General features: G+C 38.9%; 2 protein-coding genes across 7 annotated transcripts in view; both read left to right on the top strand.

Annotated features, from left to right (window-relative positions):
• Nucleotides 1–27,062, top strand: part of HAG1 (histone acetyltransferase of the GNAT family 1) — a 113,532-nt gene that overhangs the window by 37,910 nt on the left and 48,560 nt on the right. For all 6 annotated transcript variants that reach the window (XM_088895089.1, XM_088895090.1, XM_010248038.3 and 3 more), the window contains exon 6: nucleotides 20,956–20,999. In XM_088895089.1, the coding sequence (XP_088751215.1) occupies nucleotides 20,956–20,999 (44 nt within the window). The remainder of the gene's footprint in view (nucleotides 1–20,955; nucleotides 21,000–27,062) is intronic.
• On the top strand, nucleotides 5,184–7,943 carry LOC148804107 (uncharacterized). Its single transcript, XM_088895093.1, has 4 exons — nucleotides 5,184–6,001; nucleotides 6,105–6,918; nucleotides 7,033–7,151; nucleotides 7,255–7,943. The coding sequence occupies exons 2-4, from the start codon at nucleotides 6,276–6,278 to the stop codon at nucleotides 7,429–7,431; spliced, it is 939 nt and encodes a 312-aa protein (XP_088751219.1). The 5' UTR covers nucleotides 5,184–6,001; nucleotides 6,105–6,275; the 3' UTR covers nucleotides 7,432–7,943.

The following is a 27,062-nucleotide window of genomic DNA, read 5'->3' as shown; positions in this document are numbered from 1 at the left end:
ATGATAAAGCCCAATACAGCTTTCTATTTTGCATTTTTCACAAGTGTTGATCTTAGATGGATTACTTCCTAGTAGAAAGCTTTAATGTGGGATTGTGGGGTCCAACCATATTACTTTGACTGGAGGTGTATGAGGGGAATGTTTTCTTGTTGTTATTGCCCTAAAGAAGGAAACACTGGAAAACGCTCCAAGATGGTAAATTGTCCAAACTCTCCTATGGATTAAATGGCAGAAATGAGACCATATTGCAGAAGCAAGGAGTGGTGAATGGAAGATGGTATGCAATGTCTATGTCGACTTTACATAGAGGAACCATCCTGTTTCAAGTATCTCCATACCTAATGAATTTTATCCCTGGTAACACATTACCCTAAAACAATTATCCACATCATGAAGGCAACCTTTTGCAGGGGAAAGAGCTCCAACCTGGGTTACAAATGTGATTAAAAAAGATATAACAGAACATTGCCTACTTGTCTTGCTTCTTGATTCTTGTATCTATGGCTCCCACCACTGGTTTGCAATATTGGGGTTTCTGTAATATGTTGACCATATTCCCTCTTTATATTCCTTTTGAATTTTTGAGATCCATAAAGGTTCATTTCCTCTAATCTCATATTGAGCCTCTACTACTGCTCCTTTATCCTTGAGAATTTGGAAGAGTGTTGACTTGGTGCAATAAGTGACCAGTTATCACACCAGGTGTCCTTCCATAAAAAAAGACACTGTAGCCATTTCTAATTGTATTTCATTCCTTCAAGTATGGTGAGCAGTGTTTTAAAAGGTGAGTAGTCGATCTAGACTATAATCAGTCTTGAATTAAAAAGAAAAATGATGCAAAATTGAAGAGGAGAAGAAGAGAAGAGAGGAAGAGAAGAGGTACACGAAGAGAGTTTCAGAAAAGAGAGAGGGAAGGTCATAATTTCTGCCGACCCATTCTTAGTATTTATATAACTATTGGCTAACTGTAAAAGGTCTGAATTGCCCTTACTGCTTACATGGCAAATAGAATAAGAAATAACTACCAACTAACACTGTCATATCTAACAGAAATATTGTTGCCATACGAACACTGTGAGGACTGCATTAGGGGGGTCCACATCAGTGTTCTCTACACTCCCCCTCAAGTCGGGAATAGATATTTGTCATTCCCAACTTGCATAGATCTGCCTCTAAGTTCTTCCTTGGAACAGCCTTGGTGAGAAGATCTGCGAGCTGCATGCTGGAGGTTATATACGGAAGACACACTTCTTGAGATGAAACCCTTTCTCTGACAAAATGTTGGTCTACTTCAATATGCTTAGTTCTGTCATGCTGTACCGGATTATGAGCTATATTAATAGCAGCCTGATTATCACAATGCAGCATTAAGGGCTTCTCATAAGCAATACCCAACTCAAATAGTGATTTCAACCATAGGATTTCAGCCACACCATTAGCCATGGACTTGTATTCAGCTTTTGCACTAGAACAAGAAACAACAATTTGCTTCTTACTCCTCAAGGAGGCCGGGTTACCTCCTAACAAAGCACAATATCCAGAGGTAGACCTTCTATCATCAACACTCCCAACCCAATCAACATTTGTATAAACCTCTATCTTCATGTGATTATTATTCTTGAATAGTATACCTCTACCTGGGCACCTCTTCAAATATGCTAATATCCTCTCAGCTACAAATAAGTGAGTAGTCCTAGGAGAGTGCATATACTGATTGACAACGCTGACCGCATAACTGATGTCCGGTCGTGTGAGACAAAGATAGAGGAGTTTTCCAACTAATCGTTGGAACATAACTTTATCTTCAAGTTGCTTTCCACCCTCTGCACTGATCTTGTGATTCTGTTCAATAGGTGTATTTGCAGGCTTAACACCTAACTTTCCAGTTTCTTCCAACAAATTTAGAACATACTTTCTTTGAGAAACAAAAATCCCATGTTTAGATCTAGCTACCTCAATACCCAAGAAGTATCGTAGCTCTCCCAGATCTTTCACCTCAAATTCTTGATGAAAGAGTTGTTTGAGAGACTCAATCTCACCGTTATCATTCCCTGTCACTACAACATCATCCACATATACAACAAGCAAGGTCAAGGAAGAGTCCACTCTCTTAATGAACAACGTATGGTTTGATTGGGCTTGTACGTAACCGAATCTTTCAAGGGCTTGTCTGAATCTATCAAACCAAGCTCTGGGGGACTGTTTGAGTCCATACAAGGCTTTATTCAACTGACAAACCTTCTTTCCTATTTTTGCATCATAAAATCCAGGGGGCAACTACATGTAGACTTCTTCCCGCAAGTCTCCATTGAGGAAGGCATTTTTAACATCCATCTGGAACAAGGGCCAAGAGTATGGCTGCAAGGGACAATAAAACTCTAATAGTGGTCATCTTTGCTTCTGGAGCAAAAGTCTCCAAGTAGTCTATACCATAAGTCTGAGTAAATCCCTTTGCAACTAACCGAGCCTTATATCTTTCAATGGAACCATTAGCATTATGTTTCATAGTAAATACCCATCTACATCCAACCGGTTTCTTCCCTTTAGGTTGGTCAACTAGCTCCCAAGTATTATTCCTCAAAAGAGCATCCATTTCAACCTTCATTGCATCTTTCCACTTAGGAACTCGCAAGGCCTCCTGCACTGTTCTGGGGATAGGAATATCAACAATATATGTGAGGAAGGACCTGGAAGAGGGGGGCAGGTGATCATAGGACAAGAAATGGGAAACGCAGTGAGCTGTGGATGTGGTGCAACGCCGTTTGTCCTTACGGACTGCAATGGGGAAGTCAAGGTCATCCAAAGGAGGTAAGGGCTCAACAGTGGAAGGTATCTTAGTGGAACCTGGATCTGATAAATGAACTGTAGTACCTAGATCTGGATCCGCAGAAGGAACTGGGGCTGGCCTGGACTACTGATGACCGAAATCAACCTGCCTCCACCGCCTGTGATGGATTCTCAAATCCTGACACCTCTGACACCCCTCCCCATTACATCCCTCATCACTCAATGGAACAGGTAAAGGAGCTTTTGATGAGTTAACCCCACACTCACTACTCTCCCCTTGAGGAGAAACCCTAGGATAATAGGGTACATCCTCGAGGAAAGTGACATCTGTAGAGACAAATCTTCTCCTAGAAGTGGGTTCATAGCAGCAATATCCCTTTTGAGTTTGTGTATAACCGAGAAAAATACATTTGGAGGCCTTAGGATCAAATTTGGAACGATAAGGTCCAAGAATCTGAACAAAGCAAGTACAATCAAAGGTTTTAAGGAGAATAGTAAACAAGTCTTTTATCAGGGTATAGGAGGGTAAATGGAGGCTTCATGTCAAGAACCCGTGAACAATGTTTTAAAAGGTGCACCTGAGGCGCAAGGTGAGGCGTTTTCGAGAGTTGGCGCCTCGCATGGGTCAAGGCGGCTACACTTTAGTAAGGTGCTCGCCTCTACGCCAAAGGTGTGCGCCTCAGACCAGGCGCCAGGTGGTCCAAGCGTGTGCCTATGTTTGGTTTCCCTTGGTTTTTTTATTTGTTTTTAAATTGACTTTTATAGATAGATTATAATCGTATATGTATAGATTATTTCCTTTTATGTACCAAAATGGTTGGGATATGATATAGAAAATACGAAAGAAAGTCACGACCCTCTCAAGAGAAAAAAACTTACCATGCAAGGCTTATCAGACTCCTAGTATCAGTCGAAGTCTCAAGCCCTCAGCCCCCACGTTCTTCTTTATCAACAAGTTCAGGCCATCTCTCAATCGAACAACCACCTTCGAAGTTCTATCAGAGGCTATCTCTCAGTCGGACGACCAACTCCAACGTTCAGGGCCTTCAGGCTTTCAGCAATCATCATCAGGTATTTTTTTCTTCTTTTTTTACACTGAAAACAGGGGTTCCGCCCGGCTCCTTCTTCTTCTTCTCTTCCTTTTTCAGTTCTTCTTGTTCACAGTAAAACAGGGGCTCTGCCCACTCTTGTTTTTTTTCATTGTCTTTCTTCTTCTAAAATATTTTTACAGTAAAACAGGGGCTCCGCCCCCTTCTTCTTCTTCTTCTTCTTCTTTCCTTGTCTGTTTCACACTAAAACAGGGGCTCCACCCCCTTCGTCTTCTTCTTCTTCTTCTTCTTCTTCTTCTTCTTCTTCTTCTTCTTCTTCTCCTTCTCCTTCATCTTCTTCTCCTCCTTTTTCAGTTCTTCTTGTTCACAGAAAAACAGGGGCTCTGCCCACTCTTGTTTTTTTTTCATTGTCTTTCTTCTTCTAAAATATTTTTATAGTAAAACAGGGGCTCCATCCTCCTCTTCTTCTTCTTCTTCTTCTCTTTTTACACTGAAAATAGGGGTTCTGCCCGCCCCTTCTTCTTCTTCTTCTTCTCCTTCTCCTTCTTCTTCTTCTCCTCCTTTTTCAGTTCTTGTTCATAGAAAAACAGGGGCTCTGCCCACTTATTTTTTTCATTGTCTTTCTTCTTCTAAAATATTTTTATAGTAAAACAGGGGCTCCGCCCCCTTCTTCTTCTTCTTCTTTCCATGCCTGTTTCACACTAAAACAGGGGCTCCTCCCCACTGTTACACAATATTTTTTTTATCAGTAGCAAATATTAGTTTGAATTTGAAAATAGGAAAACAGGGCTCGACCCCTTTCTTTTTTTATTTTTAGTTTTTTCTTTGCTTCTTTCTTCCCCCACTTTCTTCTTCTTCTTCTTCTTCTCTTTTTTTCCATTCTTTTTTTACACGAAAACAGGGCTCCCAGCCCCGGTCTGTCTGAACTTCTGTTTCAGACTTTCAGTTCAGTTCAGTACTTCAATTTTCTATTTTTGTTGCATTATTTTCTGAACTTCTGGTTACAGAAATACAGAATACAGATTGAAGTATTGAATGAACTTTAAATAAAAATAAAAGAAAGAAATTAAGCATTATGCATTAGCATTACTGATTTCTATTTCGGTATTTCCTTGGTTAGCTATTTTAGTTGATTTGTTTTTGTTTTATTATATATTTTTATTTTGATTGATTATTAAATATTAATTTAGTTTCCTCTTTTTTTTGTACAACTAGATATGGATGAAGGCAATACTTCTCATGAAACTAGTAGTGGTAGGAGAGATCCAGCATGGAAGTATTGCTCTCTACAAGACCCTAATAATACAAATTCAGTCACTTGCAAATCCTGTGGAAAAGTGACTAATGGAGGAATTTATAGGGCAAAAGAGCACATTGTTGGTGGTAGGAGGAATGTTAAAGGATGTATCAAGTGCCCTAAAGAAGTTAGGGAGGAAATTTTGGGATATATGCAAAAGAAAAGAACGATAAAAGAGAACATGATGATTGAAGAAAGGGATAGGATCTCTGATTTCATGGTGTTGGTGGTTGTTCTAATTCATGTCCTAGGCCTTTTACATCTGCTGGATCAAGTTCCAAGCCACCCATTAAAAGACAAAAAGGGCCTATGGATAAGTTTTTGACAACACCTAGTCCAAAGCAAGTTGTAGAGATGAGAAGGGAACAAAAAAGAATGAAACAAACCACCATCACTGAAACATATAACAAAGGGAGGGAACAAGCTTGCATACGTATTGTTAGGTGGTTATATCAAGCGGGTATTCCCTTAAATACCATTCGCTTGAAAAGCTTTGAAGCTATGGTGGAAGCAATTGGGCAATTTGGGCCTGGATTAAAGATCCCAAACTATTATGAAGCAAGGGTTCCTTTCTTGAAAAGGGAGGTTGAATACACGAAGACATTATTATAGCATCGTAAGGAGGCATGGGAAAAGTGGGAGTGTTCTCTAATGTCTGATGGATGGACCGATAGAAAGAATAGAACCCTAATCAATTTTTTGGTCCACAGCTGTGCTGGGACGATGTTCATAGAAAGCATCGATGCATCGGGTGATATAAAAACAGCTGAGAAGTTGTTTAATTTACTTGAGAAGATGGTTGAGAGGATTGTTTTAAAGAATGTCATTCAAGTGATTACTGATAATGCTTCAAACTATGTTTTGGCAGGTAAATTTTCTAACTTGTTTTTTTTTTTTTTTCTTTAGAAATTATGACTTTTGCTTAGTTTTTATTGTTTTGTTTCTAAAATTATTTTTTTTTGTGTTATTAGGAAAATATTTGATGGCTAAGTATCATCATTTAACTTGGACACCGTGTGCTGCCCATTGTATGGATCTTATTCTGGAAGACATTGAAAAGTTACCTATTGTCAAGAGGACTATTGAGAGGGCTATTAGCACTAACGGGATACATATACAACCATCCGGGCCTATTAAACTTGATGAGAAAGTTTACAAGTCAAAGGGAATTGATTAAGCCGGCCAAAACCCGCTTTGCTACTTTCTATCTTACATTACAAAGCATTTTTAAGCAAAAGAGGAACTTGAGGGAGATGTTCAATTGTATTGAGTGGAGTGATAGCAAGTGGGCAAAGGAAGCCAAGGGTAGAAGGGTTGTAGAGACAGCAATGATGCCTTCATTTTGGAATAACATTGTATATATTCTTAAGGTATGCAGCCCTCTTGTTTGTGTCTTACGCTTGGTAGATTGTGAAAACAAGCCGGCTATGGGTTACATCTATGAGGCTGTTGATAGAGCAAAGGAAGCAATTCTGAAGGCATTTGATGGTAAAAGGGAAAAGATATCAGAGATTTTTGAGATTATTGATAGGAGATGGGATTGTCAGCTCCACCAACCATTTCATGCGGTTGGTTTCTATTTAAACCCTCAATTTTATTATGATGATGCGGAAAGAATTGATTCAGATGAAGAGATTATAAATGGCCTTTATAAAGTAATCCAGATGTTTGAAAGTGACAAGAACAAGTGGAATACAACCATTGATGAATTATCAATGTATAAGAATGCAGAAGGGATTTTTAGTAATAACATGGCCATTTGGCAGGGAAAGATAAAAGCACCGGGTAAATATTCATAATTTCATATATAGTCAATTAATATTTGTGGTTTAGTTATTTTAATAATTGCTATTTTTATTTAGTAAATTTGCTCATTTAGTTAATTTTTATATTTTTCAGCTGATTGGTGGACAACATTTGGTGCTTCAACTCCAAATCTACAAAAAATTGCTATCAAAATTCTTAGTTTGACATGCAGTGCATCTGGTTGCGAGCGGAACTGGAGTCTGTTTGAGCATGTATGTCATTAATAAATTTACTCGTGTAATTTATCTTATATTTATATTTTACATTTAAATTTCGAATTTTTTAGTAATTCAATGCTATTTTATTAATTCACAGATTCATACCAAAAAGAGGAATCGCTTGGATCAAAAGCGATTAAATGATTTGGTGATTATTAAGTTCAACCAGATGTTGAAAGAGAGTTTTGATTCCCGTAGTTACACCGATCCCATCTCTCTAAAAGATATTGATGAAAGTAATGAATGGTTTATTGGGAGAGATGGATGGGGCTGAAGATGATTTGGTATTTGATGATGGTGATTCATTGACATGGGGAGATGTTGTTCGTGCTTCTAGAGTTGAAGAGCCACTAAGATATACAAGATCTAGAGGCTCAAGCTCAACTTCACAGTTACGAGCCAAGTGGCCCGAGGCAACCAATTCCAGAAGACCTAGCACATTAAATTCCCAATTTCATTTGGAAGATGAAGATGAACTTGACATAGAAGAAGAAACAGAAGAGGAGAATATCAATGATTACAAATCTGATGAGTATGAAGATAATATGGAATTTCCAAATGAAGAAGAGGGAAATGATGAGGAAGAATGAATGCTGGAGTGAGGAAAAAAGAATCAAGACAATGGATCAATGGAGTCAATGGACATATGAGGATATATGATTTTGAGATTTTGTATAGGCACTTAGGCAGTAAACTTGCTTTTTGTATAGGTTATGCAATGCTGGAATGATGATTGATAAAAGAACCCTTTTTTTGATATTAGAAAATTAATATTGCATATTTAAATACTTAATATATAGCTTGTTTTTTGAAATATTTTTCAAATCTTATTCCTTACTTGCTTATTACAATAAATGATTAATTTTTATATTGATTTTGTTACGTGTGAGTGTAACGGTGTGAGCCATGGAGAGGATAATGATACCAAGAGGTAAGTGTCTTTTAAGTGTTAACTTCATTAATGCTGATTTCTTAATTCTGTACTTAACTACTTATTGCATATTTTCCTGATTAACCAATTGAATCATTGCTGATTGCATATTCTTTAATTCTTTTATATCTAATGCTGATTACATTTTGCATATTCTATAATTGTTTTATATTTAATCATGCTGATTTCTTAATTTTTATATTGAACCATTGCTGATTTCATACTTTATCAGTTTATGAGTTTATCTCTAATTTTTATTTCTGTAGATAAGTAGATTCAAGATTGATCATTTCCTGATTCATTAACTTCAGATTTCTGATAAGCTGATTACATTACCTCTAATGAGTAATGTCTAATAATTAACTATCTAATTCTAACCAATTGAGCTAATAATTAAGTAATTAACTTTGTTTTTTGATATTTTCCTGATTTCTTAGAATTTTTACATGTTTTTTTTTTTTTTAATTTTGTGCGCCTTTTCGCTTTTAAAACACTTCCCGTGAAGGAACTCAGTTAATGAGATACATTGCTATAAGAATAGCATCTCTGCAGAAACAAATAGGCACATTTGAGTTAAACATGATGCTTTTGGCCACCTCTAATATGTGCCTATTCTTCCTCTTAGCAACCCCATTTTGTTGTGGTGTATGAGGACAAATACTTTAGTGGATAATCCCATGGTCAAGCAAATAAGAGGCTAATTGGTTGGTAAAGTATTCTTTCACATTATCAGATTTGAAGATTTTGATTTTGACCCCAAATTGGGTTAAAATCATTTGATGAAAGATCCGGGTCAAAGCATGAACCTCATCTCGAGAACGCATAAGGTAAACCCAAGAAAAATAGGTATAGTCATCAACAAACAACAAGAAATATCTATACCCCCCATAGCAGTGATGTGATAAGGACCCCAAACATCGGTATGCACAATATCAAAAGGATTATTACTTCTTTTATTACTCAATGAATAAGATGTTGTACAATGCTTTGCAAGCTCACAACTCTCACATCTCAAATTGGACATCTGAACAGAGTCAAATAAATCAGGAAACAAATTCTTCAAAGACTGAAAAGATAAATGACCCAACTGATTATGCCAAAGCATAACCTGACTAACAGACTGAGAAACAAAAGACTTCCTATCTTCACTATCTTCCAATATGAACTCTCTCCAAGCAGATAGATCCTGTTGGTTCGGCTGTTTTAGTGTTTATGTTAGCCATATTTGTGTCTTAAGTTCTTAGTTATTGGGCCTAAATTTGTTTAATGTTTTATTTGTTTTATTTGTCTAGGTGTCCTATCACTAATCAGGGGCATTCTAGTCCATTCATGTAACATTATTTTATAATCATCTATATTAGATTATAGGGCTGACTGAAGTGAGTATGCTGCCTTTCTCAAATCTTCTTCTTCTTCTTCTTCTTCTTCTTCGGCTGCTGTGTTCCAGCAAACATGGTATCTGAGCACTAATCCGTCTGTCTGGTTACAGTCGTCACTTTTTTCTGCTCTTCTCTATTCCTTTTTTTTCTCTCTCTCTCCTATCTTGGCCACTGTGAAGAAACCCTAGGGCTGACCGTAGAACACAACAAGGTCTGTATCTAGGGTTTCCCTTGGTTGTAGGGCCCAAGGGGAGTTTGTTCCAGAAACCGATGCCCTACTAGACACCATGCAGCAGGTAGTAGCCATTTGGCTGCTAAGAGAGATCTGTGTGGAACAGATCTAGGTGGAAGGACTGATTTCGACAGTCCTAGTACAAATTGTAAGGGTGATCAGAGTCTACGACAGCAGAAGTCAAAGCCAGTCTAGTCCAGAAGAGTTCAGAACAGTACAGAGGTGGATTGTTCTTGGTTTCAGATCTGTTACAAGGGGTTCTTAGACCTGCAACAGCTTCGGTAAGTCTGAAATAGTGTTCTTTGTATTGAGTTTTCAATTGTGATCACTGTAAGAGGAAGGAGATGTCTTTAATATTGGGAGAAGTGTCTTCTAGGGATAATAGAACTGGTGGGAGGTCCCCTAATCTGGAAAATCCAAATCTGCATAGCTTGCAGATCACCAATGTATTGTTGGATGAATATAACTTCAGAGAATGGTCTGTTTCAGCCATGCTCTTCATTACTTCTCGGGAACTTACGGGTTATTTAGATGGACAGAAGAAGGAACTTGTAGTGGGTAGTGTGGAGTATGCAGTATGGCATAAGGAAAATGCTACTGTTATGTCCTGGCTGCTTGCTTTGATGACTCCAAGAGTGGCCAGGACTGTTCAACACTTTCCTATTGCTGCTAAGATTTGGGAGAAAGTCTCTAAAAGTTATGGACAGAGAAAGAATAATGCCAAAATTTATAGGCTGAACCAAGACATTGCTGCATTGAGACAAGGAGATATGATAGTTGCAACGTATTTTGCAACCCTAGAAGGACTATGGGAAGAACTTGATCATCATCTTATTCTTGATTGGGAGAATGGAAAAGACAAGGAGAGGCATGACAAACAAATTGAAGAGGGTAGATTCTTTAAGTTCTTGGCTGGTTTAGACCCAATGTATTAGAGCATAAGGTCTCAAATTTTGGGAAGGGATGAAATGCCAGATTTACATCATGTCTATTATCTAGTGAGGAATGAAGAGGTTAGGAGGAAAGAGATGCAAGTTGACCCTCAAACACAGCCAGCTGAACAGCCTGTTGAACATTCAACTCTGATTTCTTCAAACCAAAAGGGGAGCATGCATTCAGACAAGAGGCATCTTAAGTGCTCTCATTGTGGTGGTGAAAGGCATGTAAAAGAGACTTGTTGGGTTCTTTATCCTCATCTGAAACCAGCTGCGTTAAGGAAAGACAAGAAGTCCCAGAAGAATCAAACAAGTGGGAACCATGTTACTAGTCATAATGGTGATAGCTTGAAGAACACATCTACAGTTGCATCTTCTCCCATGGGACAGACTACTAATTCCTCCACATCCGGGTCCTTGGGTTTCATTGCTGATGAGGTAGAGGTCCTTAGCCGGGCTCTAACCCGTCTAAGGACTAATTCCCTTGCTTCCACCTCTCGTGCCAGATCAAGTATTGTCTCTGCTTATATCACAATTAATTCTATAGACTACTTCTTGGATTATTGATTCCGGTGCAACTGACCACATAACACACATGTCCTCTTTATTTTCTTCTTACCAATTGATGTCTGGCCAAGATAAGATGAGAGTTGCTGATGGTTCCCTCTCCACCATCTCTGGGAAGGGGGGGGGGGGTTGACCTAAGAAAAAACCTCTCTTAAATTTGTTCTACATGTTCCCAATCTTACTTCCAATCTCTTATCTGTTTCGAAGCTTACCAAGAATTTAAACTATAGCATAACTTTCTTTCCTACTCATTGTGTCTTTCAGGACAGATTGACGAAGAGAACGATTGAGAGCGGTCATGAGTGTGGAGGTCTCTACTATTTTGGTGCAGACATAAGTTCGTCCTTACAATCATCTGCTACCAGTAGTTCGAATAATGAGAAGTTAATAGCTAAATTACACTTGTGGCATGCTAGGTTAGGTCATTTACCTTTTTTATCATTGCAAGGGCTGTTTCCTAAATTATTCAAGGGTATTTCAAGTCAAAGTTTAGTTTGCGAAGTGTGTCAGTTGTCAAAACAATGTAGAACTCTTTATCCAATTTCTAGTAATGAAATTCAAGCTCCTTTTGATTTGGTCCATTCTGATGTTTGGGGCCCTTCACCCCTTGTTTATGTGGATGGCTTTCGGTACTTTATCAGTTTTATTGATCACTACTCACGATGCACATGGATCTACTTGTTAAAAGGACGTGATGAAGTGCCACGGATAACCATGGCATTTTGTAAAATGATTGAAACTCAATTTGACAAGAAGATTAAGCAATTCCGTTCAGACAATGCTGCGGAATATTTTGAAAGATCTTTGAACCTGTTCATGGAGGATGCTGCCATGCTACATCAGTCATCTTGTGCAAGTACCTCTCAACAGAATGGGGTTGCTGAGCGCAAAAATAGACACTTATTGGAGACCGCTTGAGCTTTATTATTTCAGCACAAGGTTCCCAAGCACTACTGGTCCCAAGCAGTCCTTACCGCATCATATCTGATAAATCGGATGCCATCCATGGTGTTGGGTATGAAAACTCCTTTCTCTGTCATTTGCCTTAATCTTCCAGACTTTCCTCTTCCACCTAGAGTGTTTGGTTGTGTATGTTTTATACATGTAAAGGATCCAAAGAAGACCAAGTTGGATCCTAGGGCTACTAAAGGAATCTTTCTAGGGTACTCTCCTACACAGAAAGGTTACAAGTGTTATGATCCCGTCACCAAGAAGAAATATGTCACAAAAGATGTGGTATTTTTTGAGTCTCACTCCTATTTTCATTCTTCCCAGAATCCTCTTCAGGGGGAGACTAGTGGGATGGAAGAGGATTCTTCTTCCCCCCCCCCCCCTTTTTGTTCCTCTTTCTGCCTCGGGCCTTCCATCTTCTTCTCCTGATCCTCCTTGTTGTAGCATCCCGGGTGAACCTAGTGAGGCTCCCATTGCACTTGTTATCACTCTTGATGCTGCAGATGTAATTGAGGACACCAGTAAGCAACAAAAAGATATAAGAATCACCTACAACAAAAGGAAAAAAGACCCTCTAACTCATGGGAGCAATCAATCGGACTCGGATCAATCTGCCTCAGCAACTCCAGGTAATCCTATCACTCATACTTCTGATTTGGATCTCCCTATTTCTCTTCGTAAGTCTACTCGTTCTTGTACTATCCGACACCCCATTGCTGAATTTGTTTCTTACTCATGTTTATCTCATTATTATTCCTTTGTGTCTGCTCTCTCCTCTATGCATGTTCCTACTAGGTACTTAGAGGCAATGTCTGATCCAAGATGGAAAAAGGCAATGAATGAAGAAATGAAAGCATTAATTAAAGCAAGGACTTGGGAATTAGTGGATCTACCAGAAGGGAGGAGCACTGTGGGATGCAAGTGGGTGTTCACTGTAAAGCATAGGGAGGACGGGTTCATTGAAAGTTATAAGGCCAGACTTGTGGCAAAGGGGTTTACTCAAAAGGAAGGGATTGACCACAAAGAGACCTTTGCTCTAGTCGCGAAGCTCAACACAATCCGGGTCTTATTGTCATTAGCTGCAAATTTCTCATGGAAGCTACATCAGTTGGATGTGAAGAACGCTTTTCTAAATGGTGATCTACATGAAGAGGTATTCATGGATACTCCACCAGGTTATGGCTTTGATGGGAAAGTATGTTAACTGAGGAAAGCAGTATATGGCCTTAAGAAGTCTCCTCGGGCTTAGTTTGGGAGACTTTGTGGGGCCATGAAGAGAGTGGGATACACTCAAAGTGGTGCAGATCATACTATAAGGAATCAGAATAGCCGATTTGCGGTACTAATCGTCTAATCGTCTATGTGGATGATATGGTGATTACAGGGGATGATCTAGAAGAGAAAAAGATTATAGGAGTTCTTTGTTTCTGAGTTTGAGATCAAAGACTTGGGCCATCTGAGATACTTCCTAGGAATTGAAGTTGCTAGGTCACAAGAGGGCATCTTTATATGTCAGCGGAAGTATGTCTTTGATCTTCTAGGGGAGACAGGTACGATGGGGTGTAGACTAGCAGATACTCCAATAGAACAGAACCATGGTCTACAGGAATCAGTTGGAGATGACTACCTTGATAAAGAAAGAGACCAAAAACTGGTAGGGAAGTTGATATATCTGTCTCTCACTCGACCATATATTGCTTATGTTGTAAATGTTGTCAGCCAGTTCATGCACTCTCCAAAGAGTCCTCATATGAGAGCAGTGGAAAGAATTCTTAAGTACTTGAAGACTTGCCCAGGAAAGGGAATTCTGTTCAAAAAACACAATAAAATTGAAATTGAAGCGTATACTGATGCAGATTGGGCTGGCTCTGTTGGAGACAGGAAGTCTACTTCTGGGTATTGCACGTTTGTTGGAGATGCTGAATATCGTGCTATGGCTCATTTGTTGCTGAACTGTTGTGGCTTAGGACCCTTCTTGGTGAGCTCGGGATAAAGGTCGAGTGTCCTCTCAGGCTGTATTGTGACAACAAGGCTGCCATCAACATTGCAAATAACCCAGTGCAACCTGATAGGACGGAGCACATTGAGATTGACCAACACTTCGTTAGAGAAAGAATCGTCTCGGGAGAACTCTGCATTCCTTATACTCCTTTCGAGATGCAGATTGCAGATGTGTTAACTAAAGGACTAGCTTCAACGAAGTTCTTCGAGTTACTTGGCAAGCTAAACATGACTGATATCCATGCTTAGCTTGAGGGGGAGTGTTGGTTCAGCTGTTTTAGTGTTTATGTTAGCCATATTTGTGTCTTAAGTTCTTAGTTATTGGGCCTAAACTTGTTTAATGTTTTATTTGATTTATTTGTCTAGGTGTCCCATCACTAATTAGGGGCATTCTAGTCCATTCATGTAACATTATTTTATAATCATCTATATAAGATTGTAGGGCCGGCTGAAGTGAGTATGCCGCCTTTCTCAAATCTTCTTCTTCTTCTTCTTCTTCTTCGGCTGCTATGTTCCAGTAAACAGATTCCATTTGTGTCACAACTAGTCCCAATCACCTTCCTTGTCTCCAAGTCCTGAAAAACACATTGGTCAGGGAAAAAGGTTATTGAACAATTCTGATGTTTTGTAATGCTACTGACTGAAAGCAAGTTAGTATTAAGCTTAGGAACATGCAGAGCTGAAGTTAAGGAGATGGCATTAGACAACTTGATGTCTCCCTTGCCCAAAATGTGAACAAGGGAACCATCAGCAATAGACACTTTATCTCTGCCAGAAAATAAGTGATAGGTAGTGAACAGTGATGGCAAGCTAGTCATATGATCAGATGCACTTGAGTCTATACCCGACAATGTTCAGTGTTACCTGGAGCTGAAGCATTATAAGCTAAGGCCTGAGTACCTGAATGAGCAAAAGCTGATGTGGGAGCTGATGGCGTTTGAGATGATTGAGCTGAATTGCGAAATTCCTTTTCCAACTGAGTCAAGGCAGCCCAGACAACAGCTAGGGTGTCTAGAGGTGTGCCTTTTGTGCCCGATGAGGAGGCACAATCAATATAAAAAGCCATATTAGCATTTCCCCTTTTGTTCCTGAGTTTTGCTGGGACTAAGTGAGGGTGCAACTTCCAATAGGTGTCTTTAATATGCTTGGGTTTCTTGCAATGTTCACATAGTAGATCCCGCTTGTCTTCCTTCTTTATATCCTTCTCCGTATCACCCCTGGACTTAGGTTTAATTGCTGCCAAGGTTGGTGGGAAGGGCTGATGCTGCATCATAACTTTTCTCCTAGTCTCTTCACTATGCACTAAGGAGTAGGCTTGTGATAGGGTCACATTGTCTCTTGTCAGTAGTTGCTGTCTCACAATATCATACTCAGGATTCAGACTAGCTAGGAACTCAAAAACCCTATTAGTCTCAACCTGCTTTCTATGAGTTTGTGCATCATTCTTTCCCACTCAAGTGTTTCTAGGTGGTCAATTTCATGCCACAAATATTTCAGTGTAGAGAAGTTAATCGAGACTGGTTTCTCTCCTTGCTTAAGGTTGTTAACCTCACATTTCAGTTCATAAGCCCTAGCAACATTAAGGGGTTGGGAGTAGGTATCTTTCATGACATCCCAGATTTCCTTAGTTGTTTTTGCCACAAATAGTTCTGGCTGATATGTGGGTGCATAGAGTTGCATAGCCATGTTATAACCAAATAGTTCTCCTGAAGCCATTTGGTATAGGTTTGGTCCTCCCTAGTTGGTTCCTTCACATCTCCCAACAAGTAGCTCAATTTTCCCCTACCCCCAATGGCCATCATGGCTGATTGAGCCCATTCTAGGTAGTTTGATCCATCAAACTTAACGGTTGTAATCTGAAAGGTATTCTCAGACATGTTACCAGAATTGCTAGTCCCAAAAACACCTTCCCCTTGACTCTTGAACTCCATTCTTGATCAGAAATTAATAAAAAAAACCTTTTTTAATTACTGTAATAGGAGAAACAGCACCCAAGAAATTGGTAACATCCGGCCTAGGTCTTCCAAAGAACACTGAAAACAGAATTCTGAACGAAACCAGCTCAAATTCTGATATGAAACAAATAACAGTTCTGAAGTTTAGGGTTTTCTCTCAAAACCCTAAAGAAAACACAGATTTTTCAGCCGCACCTCTCAGACTAAACCAAGATGATCTTCTCTAAAGTCAATCCCAAGAAAAAAGCTTAATTTATGAAAAATTCTCTGGCCGCCACCTTCTGGTTGATGCAAAACCCTAATCTTGAGGATCCAAAGCTTCTTTTGATTCTTCCTGACTAGTGGAACTCTCCCAGACTTCTACAATCTCTTTAGTAGCAGCCACACACTACCAGTAACCTCCAAGAATCAGCCGATCCTCCTTCCTTGTTGAAAAACTTCCAAACCTAGAAGTTTCTCATGCAGTCGGCCTAATCAGACTAGCATAAGAGCTCCTAGGTCGGCTCTGATACCACATAGTCGATCTAGACTACAATCAGTCTTGAATTAAAAAGAAAAAGGATGCAAAATTGAAGAGGAGAAGAAGAGAAGAGAGGAAGAGAAGAGGTACACGAAGAGAGTTTCAGAAAAGAGAGAGGGAAGGTCATAATTTCTGCCGACCCACTCTTACTATTTATATAACTATTGGCTAACTGTAAAAGGGCTGAATTGCTCTTATTGCTTACATGGCAAATAGAATAAGAAATAACTAATAATAAAGCTGAAATAACTACCAACCAACACTGTCATATCTAACAGAAATATTGCTGCCATACGAACATTGTGGGGACCACATCAGTGGGGTCCACATCAGTGTTCTCTACAAGGTGTATCTAGATGCACAGATGAGGCACATATTAAGGCTTATGCATTGCTTGAAGTTAGGTAAAACTGTTAGACAGTTTTGTATGCCCTTAGCTTCAATCAGAATGATGTACTTTATGAGTTTATTGTAAATGAATAAAGATACATATTTGATTCATGTTCCCTTGGTATGTTTCTGTGTAATACCCTTAAACTGGACACTTAATGAGACTCGTGTTAGTTTAGAATGTTCACAGCCAGTGGGTCGGTCTGGGGAGACCTATCCTGACAAGGCTGACACTGTGGTGCCACCAAGTCGGTTGGGGTGGCCCGTCTCAGCTACCAGGGTGAGACCCTAGGCACATACAGTGTAGGATTAATTGAATCTTTGAACTGGACCAGATTTCCAGTATTGCCCTGGACCTTGGAGATTGATGGGCAAAACTGGAAAGTTACACCCGACCCCTAGACTCGATTATGATACTGCACTAGGTGTTGGATTGGGCTATCTTTGATGTACCAATCAGTGAGATCCTTAGCGGGGGTCAAAACCTGGGTATGTTGGGACAGTCCGAGAATTCATCTGAGTGGGTGATCATAGTGACAGGATCAGCCCTTTGTTGAACAAAGGAAATGATTAGGGATGCACTCTCACTGATTGGGCTTAGACCCTATCCACTCAGAGAGTCCAAGATCTAAATGAGATTTAGATCTGGAAACCTCCTAATTAGATTAGGAGATAGCTGATCTGATCTGCAGATAAGATAAGGATTATCCCTTATCACTAAGGGACTTCTAACCCAAATATGATTTGGATTAGCAACTCCTAATCTGATTAGGAGCTGATCCCTTTGAGATTATAAAAGGGGAAGGGGGCGGCAGCCTTTTACATGATCAATAGCATTTTTCTCTTTGAAGAAAGAGAGATTGAGAGATTTCTTGCACACTGCGAATTCTCTCCTGCCGCCACCTTCCTGCCATTGCCATTCCTTCAGTTCGATCTCCAGTTCTTGGGAGCAATCAAGATTTGATCTTGATCTCAATCTTTTGGGAAAAGATTGGTTGGAGCTGTACTCACAAGCCGTCCAGTTGATTCTTGCGAAGGGTCAAGTTCTTTTGAAGAAACATTGTTGATTCTGCTCCATCCTTCACTGCGCCGTCTTCAGTGGGAGCAGATTTTGGATCCTTCCTTGGGCGTGAACACCTCCATTGGGAGATAATATTTCTCCGTATCAGGTATAATCCTCTCCCACTCCTTTTGGTTCAAATCTGGTTCAGTTTATGGTTCAAGATTGATCATTGAAAATATGATTTTCTAAATAGGGAATACGATTCCCAGTTGAAGGGAGAGATAAATTTTTGAAATTCGCCCCTTATTCCGCAATCTTTGGGCGTTCATAGGATGGATCTCTCATCCCTTCAAAAACCCCTTTCAAAAGGTGCATTCCTGGTATGCTTAGGTGCACTCGGGTCACCTTGCATCTCAACCCAAGCATACAGCTTATTTTAGTTTGCTTTTTTGGTTAGTTTTTTTTTTTTTCTATATTGTTGTGTGTTTTGTACCTTTGTAATGGTCTATTAACTTTTAGATTACCTTTATTGGTGCTTGCGCACTAGTAATGGTTCATCAACCTTTAAAAGAAACAAAATTGAAGACATTTCAAATATATGATGCTCTAGTTGTTGTAGATAGGATCCTAGATACCAAAGTTTCCACTATTGAAGCAGCAAAAACACAACTGATCTCCGATTCCTAATCCTAAAATAGAATGGACTGTGACCAAAACTACAAAACCAACCCCCTTGCATATAGTGAGCCAAAATTTGAGTTGGGGTTGCCTCAAGGGGCCTTTCCTTTGGTTCCAGGCCCATCATTCCTTTGCCTCTGTATACCAACCTTCTAGGATTAGGAATGCAAGACATTTAACAAAATCAACTTATCTCTGATTCCTAGCCCTAAAATAGAAGGAATTGTGGCCAAAATCACAAAACCGACCTCTTTACATATACTGGGCCAAAAATTTGGGTTGGGGTTGCTGCTCTTGAACCCTTGTATGGGCTTGTTTGGACTTGCCTCAAGGAGCCTTTCCTTTGGTTCCAGGTCCATCTGTCCTCTGCAGCTCTGCCTCTGTAAAGGTGCCAATCTCCTCCTAGGATTAAGAATGGAAGACACCTAACTTCATCTTGTTACTTGAAGTAAAGTAAATAGGAGATAAACAAACACATTAAGAGTTTCACATGCTTGAAGCACTTTGGTATAATTCCCATTTAGGCCATGTTTGGGAGTGCTTATGCTAAAAATAAGTGCTTATTCGAATAAGCACTTATTTATATTTGGCATCTAGCTTTTTCAATTGCTTATCTTAAAAAATAAGCACTTATTTTATATTGGACGTTTGGTGGTCTTTTTCTCCAATAAGCACTTGTGATTCTTATTCTTTTGTCCTTCATTTTCCTTCAAAATTTCAGAATATCCAATCCAAAGTGAATGAATAAAGCATTTTGATAGAATTGCTTTCGTAAAAGTGCTTTTATAAAAATGCTTTTGTAAAAGTGCTTTCATAAAAGTGATTTTTTAAAAGGACTTTCGTAAAAGTGCTTTCATAAAAGTACTTTTGTAAAAGTACTTTTCGTAAAAGTGCTTTTATAAAAGTACTTTCGTAAAAGTGCTCTTATTAAAACACTTCTGTATAAGTTCTTTCATGTAAAAGTACTTTCATAAAAGTGTTTTCATAAAAGTACTTTGCTTTTGTAAAAGTAACAATGTTGTTGCTAAAAGTAACAATATTGAAAGGGTATAATTGGTGTTCTAAAAATTTACTAAGCACAATTCTGGGAGAAAAAATCTGAATAAGTGCTTATTGTTTGAGCACTTAAAAAAAGCTGGAAATTTGGGCTTAAAAAATAAACCCTTCTTTTTAAAATAAGCACTTATTCCGGGCTTATTTCCCAAACACCAATAAGTGCTTAATGGTGTGGTTCAAGCCCAAATAAGCACTTTTACTCTGATTTTTTTTGTTATATATTATGCTTGTATTTTAGTTTGACTAATAACCTTTTAAAAACATTCAGTTTCTTTTGAAATTCAGTTTTGCATATATATATATATATGTATATATAACAGAAGAAGGAAATTTTGTTAAGCCCTTCTTTTTAAAAATAAGCACTTATTTTGGGCTAATAAGTGCTTAATGGTGTGGTCCCAGCCCAAATAAGCACGTTTACTCTGAATTTTTTTATATATTATTCTTGTATTTTAATTTGACTAATAACCTTTTAAAAACATCCACTTTCTTTTGAAATTCAGTTTTGCATATTTTTTATGTATGTGTGTGTGTGTGTGTGTGTGTATATATATATATATATATTTGATAATAACAGAAAAAGGAAATTTTATTAAAATAAAAACTAAATATTACACCACAAACCATTCAGATTACAAGAATTCTTGGATCTCAATTGTTCTCCAAAAGTTAGACCCTAAATCTGACATGGATATTTGAGCAAATCCGGTAAGATGAGCATCCAACCAGTGACAGCCCTTCCAATGGACTCCATCACCTTCTCTAGCATATATAATTTTATTCAAAATTTTGTGCCCTTCTTTTTCCAGGTGCATGCCTTGCTTTGTCCCTTGCACCTCAGGTGCCATAGAAGGCCTTTGTGCTTTTCTTGCATTCTTTGCTTTTAAACACCTGCTAATAGCCATGGATTCATTGTTGAAGAACACTAAGTTGGAAATTTTTCATCAGAAATGAGAATTATTTCCTTTTTTCATTCATCATATAATTATAATTTCTCACTTACTTGATTAGGGCAAAATGTTTCTAGTTGGTTGCTGTTAGGCCCATTCTCCAATTGGAAATTGTGTTCATATGTGTAATTATTAGCATGTTTGGTAATAGTCCTGTTTTTTTCTTCATTAAAAGTTTTTATTCACCCTATTCTAGATCAGGATGCCTTTGTTTTGAATATATACTGAAATTGGATTTTTGTGTTGATAGGGTTTCACAAAAGAGATTGATTTGGACAAAGATAGATGGCAAGGGTATGGTTCCTAGGCTAATTTGGTAGAATTTCAAGTTTTACCAAATCACTTATTTTCCATTAGAATTTATATGTTTACTTCTATTCTTATTATTATTTATAAGTTTTCTTTCTTGTAAATTGTTCAACGGAAAAAATTATTAAACAAAAACGAAGATGCAAAAATTTTACAACTTCCTATTATCCTATATAAAGAACAATCAATGATCTACAATTCAATAAATGAAATACAAAAGGCTTAATTACAGTCGAGGTTTGCAGTTTTGATTTTCACAAAACTTCTGCTTTTTGATTGGTCATTTTGATAGAAAAATTATTTTATCAAATATGGGAAACTCTAGCTACTTATTTAATTAGTCTAAGTTGTCAAGGCATATAGGTGAATTCTAGGCAACAATGGAGCACCTAGTCACCTAGGTGAAACTAATTCTTGGTTTATCCCCTAGTTTTATATGCAAAAGGCATTCATATAAATTGAAAAAAAAACAACGTTCAAACACTTAGGTGACGTTTGGTAAGACTGCAAAAGTGAATGAACTGATGTGTATGCAAATTTGTTCAAATAGAAGAAGGATGCAAACCTGGTTTGGTTTTTAACTGAGAAATTTATAGCATCTTGTTTGGTTGTGATGGGTGCAAATTTTGAGTAAAAAGTTTGCTTCCTTTTTTTGAAAGCAAATCTTATTCCCATTTTGAATGCAAAAACGGTTCAAAAGAACAAATTTACTTTCATTTTCAGTACAAAAAAACTTTCTTACACACTAGGGCTGCAAGCTGGATTCCCCAATTGAAGAATTTCAACTGCATTAGGCATGGGTTAGGGTTTGGACCCAATGAAATTTTAACAAATACCCGATCTAACCCAAGCCAAGTTGCACCCCTACCAAATACATGCAAAACCTAACTGGAGTGCAAATCTGCTCCGGTTTTGCATTTGCACTCTACCAGTCTGAGTTTTATCTCAAAACGTATCAAATCATCAAATCTAAAAGAAAAAAGCATTTCATATATATTAATTTTTGTATTTCAAAGGAAACATTATAATATATAAAGTCTTTAATGGAGCAATTGCATGCCGAAAAAGTTATTAGCAACTAAAGAAGGTTATAATTTTATACTACTAAAAGATTGAAGAGAGGAGTAACAAAAAGGGGAAATTGAAGGGGGGGGACAAAGTCTTTTTTCTATTTATTGGCAGATGTTAATTAGGCAGAGGAATTGTTTCAAATACTAAATAATTAAATATTTAGGAGTCTTTTAATTGTTGTCTTTTATTTTTATAAGTCATAAGAGTGGCTTACTCGTGGATCTAAATTTATAAGTTGCCCTTCCTATTTAAATGGAATGTTAAGAGTTAGAGGGTGGAATTGAATTGTTTGTGTTTGAGAGTAGCTAGAGCAACTTTTTTCCTCTCTTTCTACCCTCTCTTCTTTTCTACTACTTGGGGCCTACCACTATATAACATTCTTCTGCAATTCCCAAGGTTAAGAGGGAGGGTGAAGTCGTGTCATTATTCTGTTCTGGTTAATGGGGATCCCCTTTCACCCTTTCTCTATACCCTAATAACTGATGTTTTTAGTAGATTTATTTCCAAGGCTGAGAGCCGGGGGGGGGGGGGGAATTAAGGGATGGATAGTAGGTAGAAAAAATTCCTCAGTTACTCACTTTCAGTTTATAGATGATAATGTAAAAGAATTGGGGAAGAAGTTCGAACTTGTTTCAAATTTGAAAATCAATCTTGACAAGAGCTGTATTGCAGGGATTAATTTAGAAGGTGAGTTAAACTCTATAAGCGGCTTCTCTAGAGTGTTCTATCACCAATTGGCCTTTGACCTACTTGGGCTTCCCTTTAGGCTCAGTTTGGAAGGAGTACAAATACAAACATGTACAGTGTAAGTCTGTGTATTTTGTATGTATTTACACTGTACATATTCGTATCCGTACTCTTTCCAAACTAAGCCTTAGGAGCAAATCCCAAAGAGAGCAAAAATCTGGAACCCAATCATAGAGAGATGTACAAAAAGATTTGCATTGTGGAAAGGGAATTATGTTGCATTGGGAGGTAGAATTACTTCGATAAAGAAAGATCTAGTCAGGAGAGATTTCTTATGGAGAACCAGGGGAGGGCAAGAAAGATCTAGTCAAATGAGAGACGGTATGTATGAGTAAACATGGAGATGGATTAGGTGTGGGCAATATAGAAAAGAAGATATGGTGTTGCTAGGGAAATGGTTATGGAGATGGCCAATTGAGAGGGAGAAGCTATGACATGAGGTGGTGGCCAACATACATGGTAGGTTGGGTAATGGCTGCTATGCAGGTACATCACATCGGGGTACTTTGGCATCACAATGGAAGGCTATCCATGGTATCCTTCATCACTTTCTCAGTTTTATTAACTATGATGCTGAAGGGATGAGAGATCCATCATATGGATGGCCGAACCCTGCAGGAAGGTTGGGTGAAATTTAAAAAAATTCTCTCTCTCTCCCATGTGGGAATCACATTTAGAAAACTACATTTTCAAGGATCAATCTTGAAACCAAAAGGGAGTAGAGGGATATAACTGATATGGAGTAATAGTAAACCACCAATGAAGGTGTTCACGCTCAAGGAGAAGACCAAAGATTGCTTCCACCGAAGATGACACAGTGCGTGGTGAAGCAGAATCAGTAGGACGTTTCTTCAGCAAGAACCAAATTCTTCAACAAGAATATGATGGAGGGCTGGTGAGCACGACTTCAGATTGCCTCTTCTAGCAAAAGGCAATATCAAGAACCATTCTTGATCACTCCCATTGGTGGAGATCGAACTGGGTAGGGCGGCAAGAGCAGGAACAAGAGCAGAAGATAGAAGCAGTCGAACTGTATATTGTCTTCTCTCTCAATTCAGTAGACTGTTAGATGATCTGGAGGTTCGCCCTACTCTTCTATTTATAGCCTTAAAGAGAGGATCTCCTAATCCCATTAGGAGTTTCCTAATCCAAATCTTTTATTTGGATCTGGACTCTCTTTAAGAGATAAGGATAATCCCTTATCTGTAGATAAAGATCAGCCTTCCTAATCTAATTAGGAGTTTCCTGATCCACCCCCATTTAATTAATCTTATTAAGCGAGTTCGATTTGGGCTTTAGGCCCATTAAGTCTATGAAGGGATGAGAGATCCATCGTATGAACGCCTGAATCTTACAGAATAGAATGGGCAAATTTCAAAAATTTCTCTCCTACCTACTAGGAATCGTATTCCCTATTTTAGAAAAATCATATTTTTCAAAGATCAATCTTGAACCAAGAACCGAACCAGATTTGAACAAAAGCAGTAGGAGAGGGATATACTTAATACGGAGAAATAGTATCTCCCAATGGAGGTGTTCACACCCAAGGAAGGAACCAAAGACTGCTCCCTTTGAAGATGGCGCAGTGCAGGATGGAGCAGAATCAGCAGCGTTCTTCAAAAGAACTAGATCATTCGCAAGAATCAGCTGGACGACACGTGAGCACTACTTCCAATCAGCCCTTTCACAAATGATTGATGTCAAGATCCAATCTTGATCACTTGCACTGAGAATAGGAGATCGAACTGGCAGATATGGCGGCGATAGGAAGGAGGCGACAAGAAAGAATTTTCGCAGAGGTGCTGAATTCTTTCTTCTGTGATTTCAGCTCTGAAGAGAATGTGAATATGAATATCTATTAAAGGCTGCCGCCCCCTCCTTTTTTAAGTTTAGAGGGATCAGCTTCTAATCCCATTAGGAGTTGCTGATCCAAATCATATTTGGATCAGAATTCTCTTTAAGTGATAAGGGTAAACCCTTATCTTATCTGTAGATTAGATCAGCCCTCTCATAATCCTATTAGGAGGTTTCCAGATCTGAATCTGTATTCAGATTTGGACTCTCTCAGTGGATAGGGTAAGACCCTATCCTATCTGCTAATCTAATCTCAAATTCGCCCCTTCTTTCACTGATAAAATCAGCCCAGTTCGAAATGGGCTTTAGGCCCATTAATAGTATGTGCTCACTTAACCTTCCAAATTGCTGCCCAGTTGGGCTTCCTTGTATGGCATGGGACCAAAACATTGATCTATACATCAGCCACATGGGATCAGCTCAGCCTTTGTTACAAGGCCTGGCCGAATGCACTGTTATGGATAGTGCACCCCCTGAAACCCATCACATGGGCTCTATGGGCCCAACACTTACCCTAAGTGGTCTCTGGGCCAAGCCACCTTGTAACACCCAGGGACTGTGGGCAGATGCAAGATTAGCCCATCAGTTATTACCCTCAATGGTCTTACACTTAACCTCTTAGCCCATAATAATCAAACACTGCCCGACAAGAGAGGACCTCTCCCTCGGCTGCAAGGAACAGTGTTGCACTCTCTGCTCACATGGATCCCGGGAATTAAAATCTTTTGCAAACGTTTAGAAACCGTAATATATATACTTTTATGTCTCATATAAAATATAGTTTGCAAAACAAATCTCAACGATTGAAATCGGCTGCCGGCAGTCTTGGTTTCCATCAGAGAGAGTGCATCCCCGATCATTACCTTTGTCCGACAAAGGGGCTGATCCTGTCACAATGATCACCCACTCAGATGAATTCTCGGACTGTCCCAACATACCCAGGTTTTTACCCCCCACTAAGGATCTCACTGATTGGCATATCAAAGACAGCCCAATCCGACACCTAGTATAGTATCATAATCGAGTCTAGGGGTCAGGTGTAACTTTCCAGTTTTGCCCATCAATCTCCAAGGTCCAGGGCAATACTGGAAATCTGGTCTGGTTCAAAGATTCAATTAATCGTACACTACATGTGCCTTGGGTCTCACCCTGGTGGCTGAGACAGGCCACCCCAACATTTGGTAGCACTCCAGTGTCAACCTTGACAAGATAAATCTCCCCAGACTTATCCAACGGTTGTGAACATTCTATACTAACACGAGTCTCATAAGTGTCCAGTTTAAGGGTATTACACAGAAACACACTACAAGAACACGAATCAAATATGTACTTTATTCATTTACAATAAATTCATAATGTACATCATTCTGATTGGAGCTAAGGGCATACAACTATCTAATAGCTAGCAGGATCCTAATGGATTTAAGCATGGTACGCTGCTACAGCTAGCAGCATTGACACCCTGGATTTAAGCATGGATTTAAGCATGCACATCATTCACTAAGATCTCCATTCAGGAACGCAGTTTTGACATCCATTTGCCAAATCTTGTAATCATGGTACGCTGCTACAGATAGTAGGATTCTAATGGATTTAAGCATGGCCATCGGCGAAAAGGATTCCTCATAATCGATTCCTTCTTTCTGAGTGTACCCTTTCGCCACAAGACGAGCCTTGTAGGTCTCAACCTTACCATCGGGTCCCTTCTTCCTCTTATAGATCCATTTGCAACTAATTGCTTTTACCCAGGGGGCGTATGTACCAGAGTCCAGACTCCATTGGTCTCCATTGAGTCCATCTCTACTCTCATGGCATCTACCCACTTCAAGGAATCTATGTCCAACATAGCTTCCGTATAAGTCACGGGGTCCTCCTCACTGGTCGTGGCTTCCACCAAGTAACTTTCTTGGTCATAGCCGTAACAAACTGGAGGCCTGGAATCCCTGATACCTAGGTTGGTTATTAATTGGAGCTTGTGGGACATCTCCCACTACCCTTGAGCTCTCCTCATTAAGAACAACTTCTTGACGATGATTGTTCAGGATGTATTCCTCTTCCAAGAAATGGGCATTTCGACTACATAACACCTATTCTCCTGGGTCATAGAACAAATACCCTACAGAGCCTTTTGGGTAGCCTACAAATAGGCAATGACTAGTCTTGGATTCTAGTTTTTCAGCACTCGTTCTTTTAACATGTGCCGGACAACCCCAAATCTTCAAGTGTCTCACACTTGGTTTCTTATCGGTCCAAAGCTCCTAGGGAGTCTTCGGAACGGATTTGGTTGGAATCCGGTTCAGCACGTATATCGTAGTCTCTAATGCGTAACCCCAAAAGGATGTGGGTAGTTTTGAGTGTACGAGAAGTGATCGGAAC

This window comes from Nelumbo nucifera, chromosome 1, assembly GCF_055504915.1.
Source record: "Nelumbo nucifera cultivar China Antique chromosome 1, China Antique-T2T, whole genome shotgun sequence".
Classification (NCBI taxonomy): Eukaryota; Viridiplantae; Streptophyta; class Magnoliopsida; order Proteales; family Nelumbonaceae; genus Nelumbo; species Nelumbo nucifera.
The sequence above is the reverse complement of the archived record's forward strand: the minus strand, read 5'-3'. Positions and strand labels throughout refer to the sequence as shown.